Source organism: Phanerochaete carnosa (genome assembly GCF_000300595.1).
Source record: "Phanerochaete carnosa HHB-10118-sp unplaced genomic scaffold PHACAscaffold_8, whole genome shotgun sequence".
NCBI classification, from domain to species: Eukaryota; Fungi; Basidiomycota; class Agaricomycetes; order Polyporales; family Phanerochaetaceae; genus Phanerochaete; species Phanerochaete carnosa.
Window position 1 is genome coordinate 376,678 of NW_006767635.1, and position 18,672 is coordinate 395,349.

The window sequence follows — 18,672 nt, forward strand, 5'->3', positions numbered from 1 at the left end:
CAGATAGGAAATGGGCTGAAATGGACATGGCAGCTATAGTTTCAGCAACCATAAAAGGTAATTTGTTACATACATTTTATGAGTGCCTTAATTATACCTGCTCGAGACATTTTAAGAGTATTTCAGGACTATCATCAGTTTTTTGGTCTGTTAAATTTCCGAATCTCCAAAAGCGCTTGTTCCTGATGTCCTGAAATGTATTACAAAGCCATCAGTAATGATGGCTTTCCCGGCAATTTCCGGGACACTCATATGACCAGTACAGCCTGCCTAACTGGGATGTTTCAGGTTTATTTCAAAGCGCGTGACAGACAGCCTTTTCCGACAAGAGAAATTGCCTCAAAAGTGACAGAAAAGTGAGCATTTCAGCACTCGGGAAAGTTGCTGGAAAGTCTCCCGAAATGTTACATTTTGGATGCCTTGTCTGGGACATTTCGGGCGCCCTGAAATCTGGGGATGCCCGTAGTGTTTCCACGGCGTCGGCTGACATGTGTGCTCCGTCCTCTGGGAAAGGCCGTTGAGATGGTCAATTCCGCCTATAGAGAGTTGTTGGCCACTCCAAAAGGCGGTCCGGAGAGCTTAACGAAAGCTCAAGGCTTCCTCTTCTTCCCACAACACACTTGCTACTGACATAATGATGACGGAATTTGTAACACGAGATCTGCCCACCTCTCCGCTCTATGGACTTGTTTCGGAGCATCTCTCTGTTGCGGAACGCATCGATCTGTCTCACAAACGTGCAACAGCCGTGGGCATACGGTATGGTAGGCATTCACAATACTATTGACGAATATCTGGACCCATTGCCTCCGCAGCACTCTCACCCGAAGATGTCCTCAGACCTTCAAAGAAATTTTGGGACATGTATATGGACCCCATAGTCACGCTCGACGGCGGTGCAGTCGCTCTCTTTTGCATACAATTAAACCTCGCAGCCGGGACTCTTGCGCCCTTCACGCAGAAAAGGCCCGATCTTCTCCCTCTTCTGAATGACATGCTTGAGTTCCGAGTTTCGTAAGTCAACCGTTCGCGTGTCTGTGTTGGAATAATCTGATCGGCTTTCATTAGAGCACAGTTTTTGTTGACCGAGGTTGCACACGGCCTGGATGCCTTCAATCTAGAGACGACGGCGACTATGAAGGATGACGGGAGCTTCGATTTACATACTCCCAATGAAGGTGCTGCGAAGTCAGTGGGAAAGGTGGCGTGTATGGACATATTTCTGACAACAACGCGCAGATACATGCCTCCTACACTTCCATTCGGTGGCGTCCCGCGCGTAGGCCTTGTCATGGCTAGACTGATAGTCGGTGGAATCGACAAAGGGGTTCGTCCTTTTGTAGTCGCACTGAACGATGGGAAAGAAATGTGCACAGGGATAATGGCTCGGTATGATATCTGATAACGTATGCATTGTAGCGTGCTAACTTTCTTTGCAGAGAGCTTCCGACCAGGAGCGGTTCCAAAGCCATCGGCCATGCACTCACATACTTTGATCATGTTATACTTCCGCCCTCAGCACTCCTTGGGGAAATAGACCTGAAGGAACATCCTCGAAATTTCTTCCTCAAGACCCTCTGGAGAGTGAGCATAGGCTCACTCAGTCTCTCTGCGACGGTGGTGCCCGGACTGAAAATCGCAGCATTCATCGCGGCCAAGTACAGCGCTGGACGATGCGTCGCCGGACCTACCGGGAGTCCCATCTCACTCATCTCGTTCAGGACACAGCAGCTGCCCATTTTGCATTCTCTGGCCCAAGGCTTTGCGCTTGAGGCCCTCTACAGGCGTGCGACGGCCTGGGTCTCTGCGATGACACCAGTTGAAGATATCAACCTCCGAAATGCTATATGCGCTATAGTGAAGGCGACGATGATAGGACACTGGCGGAGGACAGGGGTGACTGTCGCGGATCGCTGCGGCGCACAGGGTACATTTGACTACAACCAGCTCATGCCCATGGAGGTATTTAAACTGGCTGTTTAACTCACCATCGCACTAATGCGAATCTCTAGATGGAACTTCGCGGTGTTGCCATCTCCGAGGGCGACGTACTCGTCCTATGTCTTCGTGAGCCCTTTGCACTCATTTGTCGGGCGTTCTTCTAACGCACCCTGCCAAGGACTGGCTCCCGAACTCCTCCTGGGCCGGTACACTGTCCCGCCAAGCCAGGATAAGAACTCCCGGCTCGCCATCCACGAGCAGCGATTATTTGACGAGATGAAAGCGATTTTGGTGGACGCGCGGGGAAAGCACCGCGGGGCGCTTGCGAACGAGCTCCTTCTCCCACGCTGCCTGCCACTCGTCGAAGCCATCGGGCACCGCATGGCATTCGAGGCCGCGAAAGACGCGGCTGTTCCTGCACCGCTCGTGCGCCTCTACGAGCTCGGCGTCGTCGGTGCGGACCTCGCGGCCTACGTCGAGTACGGCCTCACCAGTAGGCGCGCGTTCGCGGAGGAGGAGGCGCGTGCGTTATCCGAAGTGTACCGTGACCTCGACAGCTACCTGCAGGCGTCTGGTGTCGAGCGGTACGCTGTAGGGGCGATCGCATCACAGAAGGCGTGGGACGCGTTCGTTAAGTCTCTAGACATCTACAGCGGTAACTCTTCGTATACGCCTTTCGCCGAAACCAGAGCCCGTCTGTGAAATGTGTTGCGACTAACGTCTGTGTATATATCTTATATTCATTGTGTCTACCTGACTAGAAATAAGTAAGACATTCTTCCCATGGAGCACTGGCTATTTCGTGTACTCCATGATAGTCTTTCCTTTCTTATCCCGGTAAAACACCATGTCTCCTGCTCGTCGTCGGTTAGCCCTCTACCTTGATCATAGCGTCAAATTGCCAAGCTTACCTTCATTATCGACGAACTGGCAGAAGTTATAGTTGTCCCACAGCGCCTGGAACGCCGGTTTTTCTGAGCGTTGGTAATACTCGCCGATGGCGTTCCGGAGGTATCTCGTCGCTTCCTCGCCGTTATACCACGACATTCTGGGGAAGAAGTGGTGTATAACGTGAAAGTGCGCAACTGAAAAGATTCCGGTCAGACGAAGCAGTAGTTTGAGACAGTCGACGTCTCATGCGTACCGTCATGAAGGAAAAACCTCCCCTGCCACCCAAGAAAGTCCCTATCTATCGTGGCTGCGGCGCCCCGCTGGAAATTCCACATGCTCTGGCGATAATGTGGCAGCTTCGGGTCTGTGTGATGCAGGTACGTGATCATGACGAACCAATGCGTCACGAGGACCCAGGGGATACCGTAGAACTTCACGACGGTAAGAAAACCGAAGCGGGAGGACAGATAGCAGACAAGTGTGGTTGTGCAGAGCAATCCGATGTTGGAAATAATGACCGCGGTACGTTGTGAAGGATCAAACAGAATACTGGATGCTGAGAAATGGCGTAAGGAGATGAAAGACATAACAGAATACTCTACGTACGATTGAAGTGATTAGTGCCTTCGGGATAAGATTTCTGTCCGGACACATTCCACACTTGTTTTATTATAATAATTAAACTTTGACTCTCTCTTGTGCATGGAAGGTCACTTACAAAGGTATGCCTCGAACGCAAATAGCTGTTGCCGTAAGAGCATATACAACGTGTATATCGGCGTGTCTCCAAAATTTTCATCCCAGTCGATCTTTTCAGCGCAGGATGGAATGCCCAGATCTTCGCGAGTCTTGGGAGTATACACTTCATCTTTCTCCATAGAAGCATGGTTCATATGATGGCGATGGTGCGAGATCCGCCAGCTGAAATATGGCGTCCAGAGCAAACTATGGATGATCTAGGTGGAGAATCAGTTAGCCCGAGGATGCGAAACTCGGGGCTGAACCTCACAAAGCCAATAGCATCGCACAGTCGTTTGTCTTCAGAAAATGCGCCATGACCGCACTGCAGGTGGTGTCAGACTCATTTTCCGAGAACGTATTGTCCATACCTCATGACCGATAACCCAGAGGCCGGTGAATATAAGGCCTTGGAACCACCAGCTGCGGCACGATTGTAAGACTGTCGTCCACAGTACGGTGGAAACCACGTACTACGCCATCCACAAAGAATACCGAAGGGTTTCTATGCCAACCGGCCCAACGCGCGAAAACAGCAGGGTATTTGCGCAGGTCTTGTCAATTTGAGTGGCAAGAGTGAATAAGACGAGTGCGAGCAGGAGATCCCGCGCAGTGTATCCGAGAGCTTTCGCGGTATTTCGCTTGAACAATCTCTCCGGAATATGCGAACGTATCTCGTTGAGTGACCTAAGCAGTTTGAAAGTGTTAACGACATGTATGACCGTAGCAAGAGGGGCCACTTAAACTGACCACGAGGGCGGGGCCTGTGGCGGAGGGACTTCAGCGTTTGGCATCGTTTAGCAAAGCAAGAGTGTGGCCAGTCTAAGGGCCAGTTACCTGCGATCTCCACGAGTGACAGGACTATAAATATCGATCGCACATTTCACGGTAGCTATAGCATGACCCCATGTCAACAGGTTCCTAACGCAAACGGTAGTCCGGCCTGAATCGCAACCTCGTCTGCCGGTGCTGGGAGTTACTTAGGCGTTCCAGGGGGCGTACACTTCAAGTAGTAGATCAATATCAGATACGCTGTGCCTTGAGATGCAACAATATGCACGGATGCGGAGTGGGCTGCTCCCGTCGAGATCGCAAAGTCCTCGGAGGTATTGGCACACCACAAGAGAAGCACTAGCAGCCACATTCAGTCAAATAGGCTTCCATACCGCGGCCCATCGCATACTGCTCCGTCCATGCATCACAAACCGTGTGCATACGATGTCCTGCGTTCGAGAAAAACTTCTGGAAAATGCGGGACTTGTACCGTAGTAAGGTTAGCGATGCAAAACCCGCGTGCGCTTGTTAGGCACAGAGCACCGCGCAAGGCACTGATTGGTCGCAGCGAAGGCGGACCACATGTCCTCGTGAGATATTCGGCGCAATCGCTTTGAACATGTCCACAGATAACCTGATGAACGGAACGAAGCGTGTCAAGATCATTTCCGATACTGAGAGGACAGGGAATGAAACAAAGAAGCCTAAGACGTCTGCCCCGTACGATGATACGGGGCTCACATGCACTCTATGGATAGCTTCCAAAACGAGCAGCAGAAGGGCCGTTCCAGCCAACTGGACGCATGCTGTCAGACTATGATTACCATGAGTATCAGTGAACTTACCACAGCGCCAACAGTCCATCAAGTGATATGGGTCACTGAAACAGATAACCGTCAGATAGTGGCACAACGGTATTACCTCATTAAACGCTACGGCTCACTATTTCTCTTTGATACGGAGCAGTTCCGGGTAGTTGGGACCCCAAAACATCTCTACCGTAATGTTGGCTTGCAGCCATGTCATACTAATCGCCGACGTATTCGAGAAATTTGATTCAAAAAGGTACGCTTCATTCTACATTGAGATTACAGAGGTCAGTCGACTATGCGTGGAAAGATATCAAATAATGCCACCCACAAGATAGACAGCAGACTAGGGGGCCAGCTGGCGGAGCGGAGCCAACGATGAGTCCATTTCGGCGTATATTGCTGCTCGATCCGATGCTGTTGTGTTGAAATCACAGAAATCAAGAAAGACAATCTACAGCCGCTCAGACCTTGCAACAACACGCCACTGAAGTTGACGTACATGCCAGAGTGAGGACCGCCACGCAGGATTTAGGATCGTCTGGTCATCGCCTTTGAAAAAGTAAGGTGCAACGGGAAACAGCAAAGCGGTTGCATGTTTCGGAACCGCTGACATCACAATATCTAGTAGCGCGGCCTTTTGGCTCTCCGAGTCGAAGACTGTAGCAGGGATGAGCCTAGAGCCAACTGCGCTGGGAAGGCCGTCGGGCTAAACAAATCTACGTTAGGCAACGGTCTAATGGCACCAGCAGTGATCAGAGAAACTCTACGTACCAGACCTGTGGGAGCCACGAATTGGTTGAAGAAGGAAAGCCAAGATGTTTCCTCTTGAAGAACGAAGGTTCCGTTGAGCTGAGTCAAGACAAGTTACTTGAGGGGCTCCATAGTCTCAGCGGCCTGAGAATACGTCACAAAAGGATTAACAAACGTCAGACCTAGTCCAGGCTGGGAACGTAAGTCGAGTCTTATAATGCAGAAAGAGAAGATATCCAGCTTCAATGTATCCACCCCACCCTGCAGAGTATATCAATGAGAAGCCGAACCTTGTTGACGGGTATTCACCTTTTGAAGCCCAAGGCAGAGCGTTGTCTATGAGAAACTTGACAAATTCTCTTTGGATTTCGATCGAGGGGACGCCCATAAATACAGTTTGGAGGCTGAGCTACTGCTTAGCACTTTCCAAAGCGCGAAGTAAGCGGTTGCTTACACAGAAAACGAGAAACCGGGAAATGCTCTGATCGTAATTTGCAAGACCACTCCAAGCGTACCGCCGCCGCCCCCTCGGAGGGCAAAGAATAAGTCGGAATTGACGCAGGAATTTGCGATGCGGTGCTGGCCATCCGGAGTGACAACTTCGAATTCGAGCTGCAAGACCAATATATCGCGTCAAATAACGCACGAACGTCTACCTTGAGCTGTGCTTAACTCACGGCATGGTCGACAGTAAGTCCAAGGGAGTTCGAAAACGCGCTGTGAATGTCTGAGTGAATTTACTTAAGAGTGCTCTGACTATGCATGTCACCTGTGGCCGCCTCCCTGCCGATGTCGCTTCAGCGTAATTTTCTAGTGTATGTCCATCATAGTATGTACCATGAGGTAGCCGCCGCCTGCAGCAATGGAATCATCGGTACCCCCAATAATTGTGATGTTTTGCGCATCCGCAAAGGCGTACAATGAGCGGAACGTGACGCCGGCCTGGTATCCGACTCCATGAAAAGCAGCGTCAAACAGTAAAGATTTCGGACACGCACTCCAAAGGTTACAGCAGATATACCTGCTTGACTGCACCCTTCCGGTGTGAAAGAGGAGTTGTACGAGATCTGCAAGCATTGTTGGAACGTGCGATATCGTTAAAGTCAGTTTGTGGACTTACACCTTGGATACTATGCACCTATACACGGCACGTTTAGAAATGTACGTTGAATGGAAGAGACTGTACACAGCCATAGCGCCAGGGACCCCGGACCGCTCGATCGACCCAAGTATTCGTGCTGCGGCCCAGAATTAAACAAGAAACCTTTATATCACGACCACACATACTCCTGTATTCTTCACGACCAGTGGTATACCCGTGGTCCGTGAGAAGTTGAGCGCTACGCTCACGTCTTCTGGGTTCTGCACACCAATCTGACAAGAATTTTCAGCATGGGCGTCGGGCAGTCGCTGAACAAAAGGAGACAGCTCACGTAATAGTTCGGCACGCTGCCTTGGGCGCAGGTGCTCAGAGGCGTAAACGCCAGTGGGTCGCTAGTGTTGCTGAAGTCGAGTAGGCACTGCTCACCCGTCGCCTGACAAGTTTCCCAAGCAGTCTAAGGGAGAGGGAGTAAGCAACAGGTATGGACCAACACGGCATTCAAGAGACGCTTACATTCGGATAAGCACCAAACTTGGTAGTCTCGTCCCCAGCCATTCTAGCGCGCCCGGACTTCGCCGGTCGGAGACTGCGTCGGACATCAATGGTGATGTGCAGTCTCATTAGTGCACTTTGCTTCCAAAGTCCGATGCACTGGCTGACAGTGCTTACACGTCAGAGTTAAGAGCGGATGGGAACGAGACTACAAAGTTGGCAATTAGCGCGTCTTGAAAAGGCTGGCAGATAAGAAAATGGCAGAGCCTCCCACGACGTGCCAGTCATACCTTTCTGAGCATACAAGGACATGACTTGCGCACATGCCGCGGCGTCCCGCATTCCTGCGACTCCTGGAGCCACATCTTCAAAACAGGGACTCGCATAAGGCACTCTGACATGCAAGCGGCCACCTACGGACGCATTGAGCGACTGCACGTCAGATGTAGACACACGCGACGGGAGTGCGCCCATGGTTGGTTGAAGTCGTGGTACGCGATCGAATTCGCGCGTTTCTACTTAACAGAGCACAAATACTCGCCAATGTTACATGTTTACAGGCGTTAGGAGGGTCGCTCAACAGCTTCCGCCCTGGAAGTAGCTGGCCGGCCAGTGCAATACTTCCGACATTGCTGGCCGTGGAAGGCATTTAGTTTGCTGGAAAAATTTGCGCATAACAGCTAAAAACCCACTGAGATCAGATTAAACGCGTCTTGGGAACGATGGGTGAGGTGAATGCCGCACGCTTCCATGCAACGCATGCCAATGTATCCAAGAGCAGTGAGAGGGACTTGTCTATTGTAATACGCAAGGACTCACACTGGCCTTCTGTGTCAAGAGGGTGTGCAGGGTCATGTTACGGCTTAGCTGCCGTATACTTACTGTGAACGTGACATGTCGTCATTCCGCGAATGAGACTGTCCGCTATGCACGGTCAGGTGGGCCAGTGTCTGAGCGTGCGCGCAAGTACCCGAGTGGTAACGCAATCGCCATTGTAGCACCGTGAGCGAGACACCGCATTGGCGCAGCCACGTCCGGGTGTGGATGGTCTAGTAGTGCCGTGACAGCGCCGTGCCTGTATGTGGGTAGTGCATGTTAAAACTATGATAGAAGGCATGATAGAAGCAGCAGCGTACTGAATCCCAGTGGTCGGAAGTACAGCTGTTGCAGGGGGGGTCTATCCGGCCACGGGCAGACTGTGGCAGACGAAATCACGGCAGACGCAAGTCCCAGTCGACATCAATCAGAAGCCGTCGTGGAGCGGGTGGACTTGTCGTTCTTGGTGACAAAAGCATGCGAAACTGACTCGTGTAAGCCGAAGCTCAGGCTTCAATGCAAGGCGGCAATAACCATCAATAGGTGCGTCGAGCACTGGCAGGACTCGAAGCTCGAAGACGCGCCCATCCGGAAATTTACCCACGGGACACCGGTATTTGAGACCCCGAAACCCCGAGCCCGAGACCCTGAGACCCTGCGTCTCTGCCGCCACGAAGACAACGAGGCGCGATCATCGACAGCCCTGCTTGGTCCGTGGGGCATGTGCCACAATGCTCTGATCAGTCAGCTGGCCAGCGTACATGGCCGGCCTGACCCTTGCTCTTGCAACATGTCGCTACGCTTCACGGGTACTGTCGCTCTAAGCTCTTTCGACGTCACCATCTTCGCCGTTGAGTCGCTCTGCTCAGGCAGCGCTGCGATGCTTGCGCCTTGATGCGTGACGCTGCACCCTGCTGCAGCGAGACATGGCGTGCTGCTACCCGCACTCCGTGATGTATCGCATAGCCTTGTTGTTCAGTGTGTCTGTTGCCGTCAGTTGAGCGTAGTGATGTGCGGGCCGGGCCTCAAAGCCCGCGAGCCCGCCAAGCCCGGCCCAAAAAGCCTGACCCGAGCCAAGCCTGGCAGCGGGCTCAAGGCCGGGCTCGGAGCATAGTCAAGCCCAAGCCCGGCTCGGAAGCCCAGGCTTGGGTGTACCGGCTCTGTTACTGTTCCCTGAGTTCAGGATAAGGTGGGAGAGATCTAAGATGTACATACCAGACATAATATTGATATTTTAGACTCGACGGTTCCCGCCGAGCACGATTGTGCATCACCGTTTGGTGCCTGCCGTAGGCGCGCGCTCGTGGGCTTCGCTGCGACTCGACTTATTCCCCGAGTGTACATCTTCTGGAGGCTGAATTCAGTGAGTACACGCAGTAATAATCTACTACATCCAAATATACTCCCTTTTCATAGCACCATAATATTCATTGTATTGTGAGCAAGCCCGGGCTTAAGCCTGCGGCTTGGGCCGGGCTCGGGCTCGGCTCGGGCTCAGGGCTCGGCTCGACGCTGCCACAAGCCCAAGCCGGGGCTTTGAGCCCAAGCCGGGCCCGCACATCACTAGAACTTGAGCGAGGTACAGCCACGATGATGTGTGTGAAGGCCGATAGCACCTGGCTTCGGCTATCCCCATCCGTATAGATTGGAGCTATGGACAAGAACACCCTGAACGGTGATCTATGATGGATAAGCACCAGCTGATACTGGAGCTAAACAGATATAGCACGCACAAGTATAACAGAAGTAGCGATATCCCCGTCTTCGCTAATCCACAAGTGGCGCGGCAAGCATGTCCTTACCGAGTTCGACCGCAGTGCCCTCATCGTCGCTCCCACCAGTCACCATGCACTTCTATAACACTCTTGGTGCGATAATCATCGGTGCGCGATCTCATTTTTGGAAGAATCTTGTCATGGGCTGATTCGCTAGACAGCGCAACTCCTGGCAATATTGTAAACACTCTTCTAGTACTATAATTCTGTAGGGCTCTTTAATACTATACTTCACAGGCTTTACGGTATTGCTATCGCGCAAGTGTACGCCTACCTTGCCCGCGATTCTCGCGACGGTCCCTTCACGAAGCGAGTTGCCCGTAGCTTCCAATTTGTGTGTTGCACGTACTCACGGACGATCTTAGATACTCTTCCTGTGGTATGATACGCGAATTTTCGTCGGGGAGGTAGCGCTTACAGCGTCTTCAGGGCTCTTTGCACCGTATATATTGTGTTTGTCTCGCATACTACGTACCACTACGCGGTAACAAATTTCTTGAACCCTCTCGCCTTAACACAAGCACCATGGTGCGTTCTAACTATCGCACCAAAGCCTTTGCTGAACCCTACCCTTGTGATTCAGGAGTCTCGTGGGGGATATCGTCGCTGGTGTACGTGCTCTCGGTCCCTGTCCAGAAACCAATAAATTGCGCAGATGATAATATTTTCGCACTAGGACTTGATTGAGGTCACCGTAACTTCGTAGGTCTTCCACAGTGGTTCTCGATGGTCTGCAGTGCTAATAACAGGTACGCAGTGTGTTCGCCTACAAGATTTACCAATGTACGTGCGCACTCGTCTGCCTGTAATTCGGGCATTGAATATGCAGTATTAGTAAGCGGACGTTCATGGCTTTTTGTACTTGCCGTAAGTCATATCCTTCCCTAAAACCATTGGTGGCATGCTTAGGGCATTATAGATGCCACCTCAGCTAATTAGCTTCAGTACGTCACCTCCGATTTATTACGCATCTATTGGGACTCACAGTAGAGTTAGCGGTGACGTGACAAAGGACGAACGAAGCGTACAAAATGGGAGGGTGTCGACCAGGAACACGCCAGGCAAGGCTGCCATCGCGAACCGGCGCAGAGCAGTTTGTGTGACTTCCACAAGTATTTGAAGCTCTTCGTTCTCATGCTTGAACCCGTAAGCTAGCTTGAGGGGTACGGTGCCCGCCGTGCTGAAGAAATATTCAATGCCCTGGGAGCTCTTTGCGATTGTGAGCACACAGCGTCGGAAATTGTTGGCATAATTATTCGGATCGTCAAGCAGTCTGCCCAGTAATTTTCCGATTTCCTGCTCCATAAAGGGCCAGTATCCTCGAATTACCTGGGCATTTAGGCCTGTCTTAAGCAATTTGCGGTAATTCTTCAAGCGCTCGCCATACGGCATGAGTACTACTAAATCGCCCCAACCCATCCTTTGGAAACAAGACTGTTAGCAGTCAACTTGACTGATACATGAAGAGTCGCGCTACTCACAAGTCGCCTGCCATCGTAAGGTGCGGGCGAGTCGAATATAGGCTGGAACGGGCTTCGAGCAAGTCGAATAGTACCTTCTCCGAGTTGAGCATGATAATGGGCTTGTTGAACACCCATACAGTGAAGATATCGCCTGCGACAACGCTCAGCAAGCATCATTTGGCTTGAGTAATAACGCTACGCACCGTATAATTTGCTCCACTCGGTGAGCTGCAGCCATTCTTGTACTGTGGAGAGCTGAAGAATGTTCCCTAGCACTGGAACCGGTTTGGGGCCAGGAGGGAGCGCACGGTTACTGCGTCTAGTCCATCTGAGCAGGAGGCCGAAGATGACGATGAACGAGCCTAGGGCAACTGTGAGGCGCAGCGACATGTCGCTGGCGAGGAGCGACGGCAGGGACCTGGTCAGCCGAGTACGCTAACCAGCTGATTTGCCAGGGCCTTGCGGCCCATGCCCCGCGGACCAGGCTGGGCTGTCGATGCGATCAACCCGCTGTCCTCATGGTGACTTGAACAGAACCACTCGTTCCAGAGTCGGTGTAGGCGTATGATAGGGGATATGTCAACACCGCGTTTTTGCGGGGGATGCCGATGCTGGTCCTCGGGGTCCCGGATTTCGTGGCGAAAAGCGCACGGGTTCAGTATGCTCCGTGTTTTCGCATTCTGTTCGACGCATCTGTTGACAGCAAAAATTGCTATCTCGCAATTTGAAGCTTGAGCTTGCGCGATTCAGCTTCGCGCGCATCCTTTGTCGTCATGAACGACAGATCCACGCCGTGCTGCGACACTTCTGATTAATGTCCGACTAAGAGTCGCGTCTGCCGTGCTTTCGTTTGCCACGGTCTGTCTGCGGTGGGATGGAGGCCTCAGGATTTGGCCATTGTGTGTCGTATCCGGTACGTGGTCGCTTCTATCATTGTTTCAGTATGCATTGCCCAGATACAGGCGCGACGCTATCACGGCATTCCCGGATCAGCCGCCCCTGTGCCGATGTGGCGTCTGGCTCGCAATATCCCAATCGCGATCGCAGTACCACTCGGGTACCTTCAGACGCGCCTGACCGCACAAGGCTCCGCCCGCGGAATGACAATGCTCACAGCCAATATACAACGGCTAAGCCGCCATACGGCCCTGCACTCCCCGTAGACCCAGTGCAACACAATGAGCGAGTCCCTCTCGCTGCTCTCGGACGGCCCAGAATACACCGCACGGCAGCATGCTGCATTCACGCCTCCAGACGTGCAGCTATCCGACCTGCGACGCGCGATCCCCAAAGACGCATTCCGGCGCAGCACGCTGAAGGCACTATGGGGCATGGGGCCGGTATTTTTGCTGACAGTTGTGATGTCCTACGCTGGCTTGTACATCGATTGGTTTGTGGCATGTCTCGGCTGGTCAGCGATCCCCACACGACTTCTCAAATGGACACTGTGGACACTCTACTGGAACATTCAAGGGGTGGCTTGGGCGGGTTTATGGTCCATAGGTGCGCAGTCAAGTGGTATTCTCGAGATATCGAGATATTCATGGTTTGTTCAGGCCACGAGGTAACAGCTTTGCGAACACTGCTTGCGGAGATTTGCTTAACATCAGCAGGCAGGGCACAACAACGTCTCACAGAACAAATGGGTGAACCATGGCGTTGGGATGGCATGTCATAGTTTCTTGTTTCTCCCGTACTTCTCGTGGCGGATTACGCATCTCCGGCATCACAAGACTGCGGGCTCAATGGAGTTGGAGGAGGTCTACGTGCCACACGTACGCTCGTACTACAAGCTGCCCCCGCCACAAGAAGCGAGTCAAAATGACTACAAGGAGGTGTTTGAGGAATTACCGATCTTTCTGTTGGTTCGATTCTGTGCGATGCAGTTTTTGGGCTTGCGTACGTCCAATTCATGTCTTGGGTGTAGCTTATACTCACATCAGCGACCGCCCCAATGAAGACACCTATTTGACGTATGACATCTCCCCTCCGCTGCCAATTCATACCATGGTAGCTAACAATATGCGACAGATTGAACACAATGGGTTCGCAGCGGTATCCGGAAGGTTCCAACGTGCGCCCTACCGAACAATTGTCCAACGTACACTGATGACCCCCGTTTAGCACTGGAACCCATACTCTGGCCTGTTCACGAAAGAAGAGTACACCTACGTGTCGGCTTCTAACGCAGGTCTTGTGGCTACGGTCCTGTTACTTCGCTTGCTGGCCTCGCACACATCCACGTCCTTCGTCTTCAAGTACTACTTCATCCCGTTCTTGATCTCAAATCACTGGTACGTTTTCAGTCTGCGTAGCTTAGCGACTACTCTTTGCTGATGCTCTGCCTGCTTGAAGGATTATGGCAATGACATTTGTGAGTGGCAGGATACCTTGGATGTCATGTGCGCTTCACTGGGGGCTTGTATCCTAGTTGCAGCACTCTGACCCAACGGTGCCGTTCTACCGCGGGAAAAGCTGGACTCGGACGCGCGGTGCGCTTTCTACGATAGACAGGGTACGCTCATCCATAATCGCGAGTTGCTCGTGCTGACAACACCGGTGCGCAGCCATTCTTCGGCTGGGTGGGCGTCGTCTTCTTCCTCGGAGTCAACCACCACCATACCACACACCATCTCTTCGCAAACGTGAGTTATTCCAGCTTGCATTCACAATCCTCAGCTCAATTTCTATCGTCTAGATCCCCTTTTGTGAGCACCGCAGCGTCTCTTGCGGGACACACAAACGCGATTTCTGACGCATGGACCCACAGACAACCTCCCAATGGCCCACGAGGCTATCCGCCCGCTGCTCGGGGACGCATACAACTACGATTCGACGCCGATCCTGCGTGCCCTGTGGCGTTCGTTCACGCAGTGCCTCTTCGTCGAGGAAGAAGGCGACGTGCTGTTTTTCAAGAATAGCGAAGGCGTGGCGAAGAGACAGGTCAAGGACGATGGGTTCCCGAACAAATAGCTGTCGGATTTGAGACGTTAGCGCTTGTAGATACCCCTTGGAAAGTCGTTGAGCTCTTCTCGCATAGGTGAATGCATGGTCTCTGCTGCATTAATGCATTCCGTGATATCTTAAAAACAAATTCAGTGTTCGTGTAGCTACTCGTTTACATTATAATCCATTTTTTCAGCTTCCGGCACCTGCTAGGTCCAAGCAGAACCTATTGGAAGTTCGTACGCGACGACCTCGTTTAAACGTGACAGAATCTCGTATTCGCAGTATGCGGCGACATGCAGGCCTCAGACTTCGATATTGAACCTACAAGGACGCCAACGCGTTTTGGCCGGAGCGCAGGACAGCTCGCGTTCGGCTTTGGACGTGCGGCCGGTGCGTCTGCGTTCCCGCTCAGATTGGCTCTAACTGTTGTTTTTCTGATGGCATTCCTTTCGGGCAGGGCATGCCCCGGCGAGGACGTTGTACAAGCCACGCTCTTCTGCGTGATTGCGCGCATACTCGTACTATCCGACATCGCGAAGGCGCGCCACGAACACGGTGAGGAGGTTGGGCTTATCTTGCTGTGGTCCTCCAGCTTAACGAGGTACGACGATGTCTCCTTTCTTACGTCTTATGTCTTGCTGAGCTGTCCGCCAATAGCTCCCGATGCCTTTTCGAGTGCAAGATCGTCCCTCGCTCGCCGGAGACGATAAAGTTAGTCGAAGAGACACAGGATGCCAGCTGATAATACCATGAGACCCCAAGCTAATGGCTTTGACGTTGATAATTCATCTATTTATCTGGGAGCTGCATCGCAGACATATTTATTTTGTCATTTAACATCTACTCTAACATGTGTCCAACCACCTCTACTAGACAATCATTGGTTTGTGGTGCACAAAACAAGTTATGCGGAGGTGCGCTCGAACTTCTCCAAACGACCATAAGACTGATAACGAAGTGAGTAGTGGCGGTGAAAAAAAAAGTACTAGATGGCTGAACCCAACAGAACGGCATATCATAAGGAAAGTGCTTGGCAAGGCATACGCGTCACAGTACCAATCTCATCCTCTGTCATATCCCAGTGATCCATACGAGATGCACCCGCCGCTACTAATCAGGCAGCCTCGATACCGATCATGATGCGGCAGACACCCAAACCCCGAACGCGAAATATACCTCGCTCTGCAGCGACTCCGAGAACGCCGGGACGACAGGAGCGATGTTGTATATGGTCGCAACGCGCTGCGACAACTGGGAGTCCGGTGTCGTCGGAAGGCTCGACGCCAACGGTATCTGTTGTACCAGCCTTTTAGTCACATTGCAGGGCTGGTGCGGACCAGCGTATGTCACTTGTTAGATATACATTCTGAGGCGGGGGTCATTGCGCGGGCGTCACTTGATGCAGAGGATAGCGTTGGCGCAGAGTGATACGTTGCTTAAGCCAGAAACCTAGCCCTCGTTTCTGCCAGTGGTGATGAGTTAACAGTGTTAGTGTGCAGCATCGCGAGGTTTGAGGTCAAAGTGGAGATGATGGCACTGCTCTCGACTAAGCTCGTGCTGGAGGCGCCGAGATACAAAGTGACTGAGGACCCGGAGAGTCGTACCAGCTGACAAGTTCGTGCATTCCCGGATAGACGACATCGACGGACGCGCGAAGGGGTGCATGTCGTGTGCAATGTCCTTGATACCATGATCGCTGGGGGACAGCGAGAGCATGAACGACGTTGTTGGCGCGGAACCGCCGCCGCCGTACCGGTTGTCTTGCAATGTTATTGCAGAAGCCGAGAAAGCTCGCAGTCGCGGGTCTGCAGCTCAGGCCGCATTCTGGATGGGAGGAGTACTGCAACGCGAACGAAGTTGGGTGGACGGTCGTAACGGATGAAAAGGGGCAAACGCGTACCTCCTCGCCAGCCGTCACCTGCATAGTCCTGCTACAGAGCAGAACAATGATCTCTGTCCGCACATACTGAGCTGAGCCCCTACACACAGTCGTTTGTAAGTGCGCGCGCATGCAAAGTGCCATCAGTGAAATCCACCAGGGTGTCCAGCGCAACGACCTATAGGCGAGTCGCCGTAAATAATGCATTCTCGTGAAAAGAAGCAGCACATACCCAGTCGCTGTCCTTCTCAACTGCAAATCTTGTACTTCGTAGCAAACAGTAAGATAGAAGCGGGAGCGTAATCGGAGCGAAATGCCCAGTGAGTAAGGAAGCATTACTTTGAACTGAAGATGGCTAGTGCTTGAATGCGGTACCTACTGACAGGACCATACATGGTGAGTACACGGTAAGCTGATAGCATCACCATTTAAACTCACCCAGACTTAGAACCTTCGATTTCGAAGGCAGAGCATGGGAGTCGTGAGGATGATGATGCAGCCGGTCGAGGGTGTGTTCGTGTTCTACATGACGAAGATGCCACAGGGCTAGTGTAGTTTTCTCTGAGAGTTGCTTCTGGTCATTGGCCGATGCTCATATAAGACTTGTCGTGAATAGAGGATGATGGTAGCAAAGTCAGAAGGTGACACAGCAGAACTTGAAGCCAACCAGCACTCTGCTCGATGACACGCGTCCTTAAGCCTCGTCGAGGGGCGTTGAGACAAGGACTTAAGAAATGCATGGAATCGATACAGGGTGATGAACTGGCGGCAAGATTGCACGTACAACGAAAGGCAGTCGTCGGCAGTAATATGCCCGGGACTCTCAACTACACCAGATTTCACCGAATATGAGGCACACTCACTGGTACTCACTAGTACCCAGTGAAAGCCGATGTCAATCTCCAGTGGCTGCTGCCATTGGCTGGTGTGTGGCAGCAAGCAACCGGACGAGCGGCGGTGTTCACAAGCGCCCATCATGACGCACCCATATATGGCAAGGACCACCAGCGGACACCAATGGCCACCGGCGAACACCGCTGGAGGTTGGCCATGGCGACGCCGAAGTTGCAAGTCACGGGCTTATAACTCGTTTCATGCGCTACAATTCACGGGGGTACGGGCAAGGGTTCCGGCTCGAACAGTGGAAAGTATTCACGATACAGCCTCGGACAAGAGAAGCCCAAATCTTCAGACTTGTGGCGAAAGATGTGATAGCAGCGAGCTGAATCCGATATTTTACGACAGTCTATTTCAGCAGCATGTCCCATACATGCATGGTGACATACCGTGGAGTTTCCGCTTCCGACGTCTCGGCAATGTCCATCTCCCACCGCCAGCAATTACCTCCATGCCATTCCCGAGGCAAACCCTAGAGCCTGCTTTGCTACCATCGGGAAGGCATCCATTACATCGTGCAAGACAGAGACCCACGACTCGGACATCGTGATGTTGATGGCGAGAGCAAGTCCTAAAGATGTTTCAGCGTGCGCTCCGGTAGCAGCATAGGTCGTTTATCACTTCATAATATCCTTCACACCGAGGAGCCCATGTGTATAGCATGAGATGCGGTCCTGCGCTGGCAGGGGCAGGTCATGCTTGGGCGTTAGATCTGAGATCTGAGATCTGATGGTATCAGCATAAATCTCGGCAATTGCCACAATTTTAGATACGTACACTATACGCTGAACTCGACCACTTCTCCCATGTGAGCTTAGCGTACGCGGAGTAATTATCCGCGGTAGCTCTCGGGCAATATTTGCACTCTACTTCTGCAGCTAGGAGTCGTATGCAACGTGTGCAACGTACCGAGTACGTGGGGTGACGACCGGTTTCTGGTGTTTCTATGCCGTTTCTGTAACTTACACTAAGTGCGTGGCTCTTTGCAGAGCGATAGCGCTGCTATGGACCGTCTCTAGATGAGATAGATTCGTGATGTTTATGAATATGTGAGTAGTATCGCCCAGCGTTCGCTGGAGCTCGCTAACTGTAAACCAGGTCGTCCATACGGCCTTCTAGCCTTCGTACTTCAGCTGGAAGATCTTGTAGTTCCAGCGATATAAAAGGCATACATTTACTAAGCCTGACGATGTGCGCGTGTCCTGGACAAGGTGGAGCTGAACACTCTGGTCGCAATTATGGGGCCACTGATCACGCTCACGAGGAGTACTTCGCTGATTTGCCCATGTATGCCTCACTCACAATCATTAACTGGCGGGCGGTCGTATTTATCGCCTAAGAACATGCTTTTATCATGATACTGAATCATATTTCCAAGCATAATGTATCCGAA

At 52.1% G+C, this 18,672-nt stretch overlaps 7 protein-coding genes across 7 annotated transcripts; 3 read left to right on the forward strand and 4 right to left on the reverse strand.

Annotated features, from left to right (window-relative positions):
- Positions 1-634: 634 nt before the first annotated feature.
- On the forward strand, positions 635-2,643 carry PHACADRAFT_164229 (uncharacterized protein; the record flags this gene model as incomplete). The annotated part of the gene is made up of 7 exons (XM_007398596.1): positions 635-764; positions 816-1,014; positions 1,069-1,188; positions 1,240-1,389; positions 1,440-1,962; positions 2,013-2,067; positions 2,120-2,643. The coding sequence occupies 7 exons, from the start codon at positions 635-637 to the stop codon at positions 2,641-2,643; spliced, it is 1,701 nt and encodes a 566-aa protein (XP_007398658.1).
- Positions 2,644-2,674: 31 nt separating this feature from the next.
- PHACADRAFT_260620 (uncharacterized protein) lies at positions 2,675-4,388 on the reverse strand. Its single transcript, XM_007398597.1, has 9 exons — positions 4,321-4,388; positions 4,045-4,257; positions 3,942-3,993; positions 3,842-3,895; positions 3,551-3,788; positions 3,439-3,492; positions 3,086-3,388; positions 2,853-3,026; positions 2,675-2,795 (listed from the first exon to the last, which is right to left on the reverse strand). The coding sequence occupies exons 2-9, from the start codon at positions 4,050-4,052 to the stop codon at positions 2,737-2,739; spliced, it is 942 nt and encodes a 313-aa protein (XP_007398659.1). The 5' UTR covers positions 4,053-4,257; positions 4,321-4,388; the 3' UTR covers positions 2,675-2,736.
- Positions 4,389-5,092: 704 nt separating this feature from the next.
- Positions 5,093-7,563, reverse strand: PHACADRAFT_198375 (uncharacterized protein; the record flags this gene model as incomplete). Its single annotated transcript, XM_007398598.1, has 15 exons — positions 5,093-5,139; positions 5,190-5,224; positions 5,288-5,421; positions 5,656-5,862; positions 5,928-6,005; positions 6,082-6,167; positions 6,216-6,310; positions 6,361-6,518; positions 6,584-6,623; positions 6,676-6,689; positions 6,744-6,848; positions 6,905-6,973; positions 7,194-7,280; positions 7,340-7,462; positions 7,522-7,563. The coding sequence occupies 15 exons, from the start codon at positions 7,561-7,563 to the stop codon at positions 5,093-5,095; spliced, it is 1,320 nt and encodes a 439-aa protein (XP_007398660.1).
- Positions 7,564-10,253: 2,690 nt separating this feature from the next.
- On the reverse strand, positions 10,254-12,086 carry PHACADRAFT_260627 (uncharacterized protein). Its single transcript, XM_007398599.1, has 8 exons — positions 11,758-12,086; positions 11,573-11,705; positions 11,120-11,511; positions 10,958-11,062; positions 10,521-10,894; positions 10,457-10,470; positions 10,329-10,400; positions 10,254-10,271 (listed from the first exon to the last, which is right to left on the reverse strand). The coding sequence occupies exons 1-4, from the start codon at positions 11,942-11,944 to the stop codon at positions 11,055-11,057; spliced, it is 720 nt and encodes a 239-aa protein (XP_007398661.1). The 5' UTR covers positions 11,945-12,086; the 3' UTR covers positions 10,254-10,271; positions 10,329-10,400; positions 10,457-10,470; positions 10,521-10,894; positions 10,958-11,054.
- A 646-nt stretch (positions 12,087-12,732) lies between these two features.
- On the forward strand, positions 12,733-14,704 carry PHACADRAFT_211585 (uncharacterized protein; the record flags this gene model as incomplete). The annotated part of the gene is made up of 11 exons (XM_007398600.1): positions 12,733-13,057; positions 13,111-13,118; positions 13,168-13,453; positions 13,515-13,527; positions 13,586-13,628; positions 13,679-13,848; positions 13,910-13,928; positions 13,986-14,069; positions 14,122-14,199; positions 14,253-14,262; positions 14,325-14,704. The coding sequence occupies 11 exons, from the start codon at positions 12,733-12,735 to the stop codon at positions 14,525-14,527; spliced, it is 1,239 nt and encodes a 412-aa protein (XP_007398662.1). The 3' UTR covers positions 14,528-14,704.
- Positions 14,705-15,939: 1,235 nt separating this feature from the next.
- Positions 15,940-16,777, reverse strand: PHACADRAFT_30848 (uncharacterized protein; the record flags this gene model as incomplete). The annotated part of the gene is made up of 6 exons (XM_007398471.1): positions 15,940-16,085; positions 16,108-16,263; positions 16,404-16,431; positions 16,471-16,482; positions 16,615-16,727; positions 16,762-16,777. The coding sequence occupies 6 exons, from the start codon at positions 16,775-16,777 to the stop codon at positions 15,940-15,942; spliced, it is 471 nt and encodes a 156-aa protein (XP_007398533.1).
- Positions 16,778-16,822: 45 nt separating this feature from the next.
- PHACADRAFT_260630 (uncharacterized protein) lies at positions 16,823-17,327 on the forward strand. Its single transcript, XM_007398601.1, has one exon. The coding sequence runs from the start codon at positions 17,064-17,066 to the stop codon at positions 17,232-17,234; it is 171 nt and encodes a 56-aa protein (XP_007398663.1). The 5' UTR covers positions 16,823-17,063; the 3' UTR covers positions 17,235-17,327.
- Positions 17,328-18,672: the final 1,345 nt, after the last annotated feature.

Excerpts from the sequence above, each read along its gene's own strand:
- PHACADRAFT_260627 (XM_007398599.1), bottom strand. The coding sequence starts at position 11,944 with ATGTCGCTGCGCCTCACAGTTGCCCTAGGCTCGTTCATCGTCATCTTC. Across the intron at positions 11,706-11,757 it reads CGAGTGGAGCAAATTATACG|GCGATATCTTCACTGTATGG; the intron begins GTGCGTAGCGTT and ends GCGTTGTCGCAG. Across the intron at positions 11,512-11,572 it reads CTTACGATGGCAGGCGACTT|GATGGGTTGGGGCGATTTAG; the intron begins GTGAGTAGCGCG and ends TTGTTTCCAAAG.
- PHACADRAFT_260630 (XM_007398601.1), top strand. The coding sequence starts at position 17,064 with ATGACACGCGTCCTTAAGCCTCGTCGAGGGGCGTTGAGACAAGGACTT.
- PHACADRAFT_260620 (XM_007398597.1), bottom strand. Across the intron at positions 3,493-3,550 it reads TGCGTTCGAGGCATACCTTT|TGTGGAATGTGTCCGGACAG; the intron begins GTAAGTGACCTT and ends TAATAAAACAAG. Across the intron at positions 2,796-2,852 it reads CCAGTTCGTCGATAATGAAG|GAGACATGGTGTTTTACCGG; the intron begins GTAAGCTTGGCA and ends GACGACGAGCAG.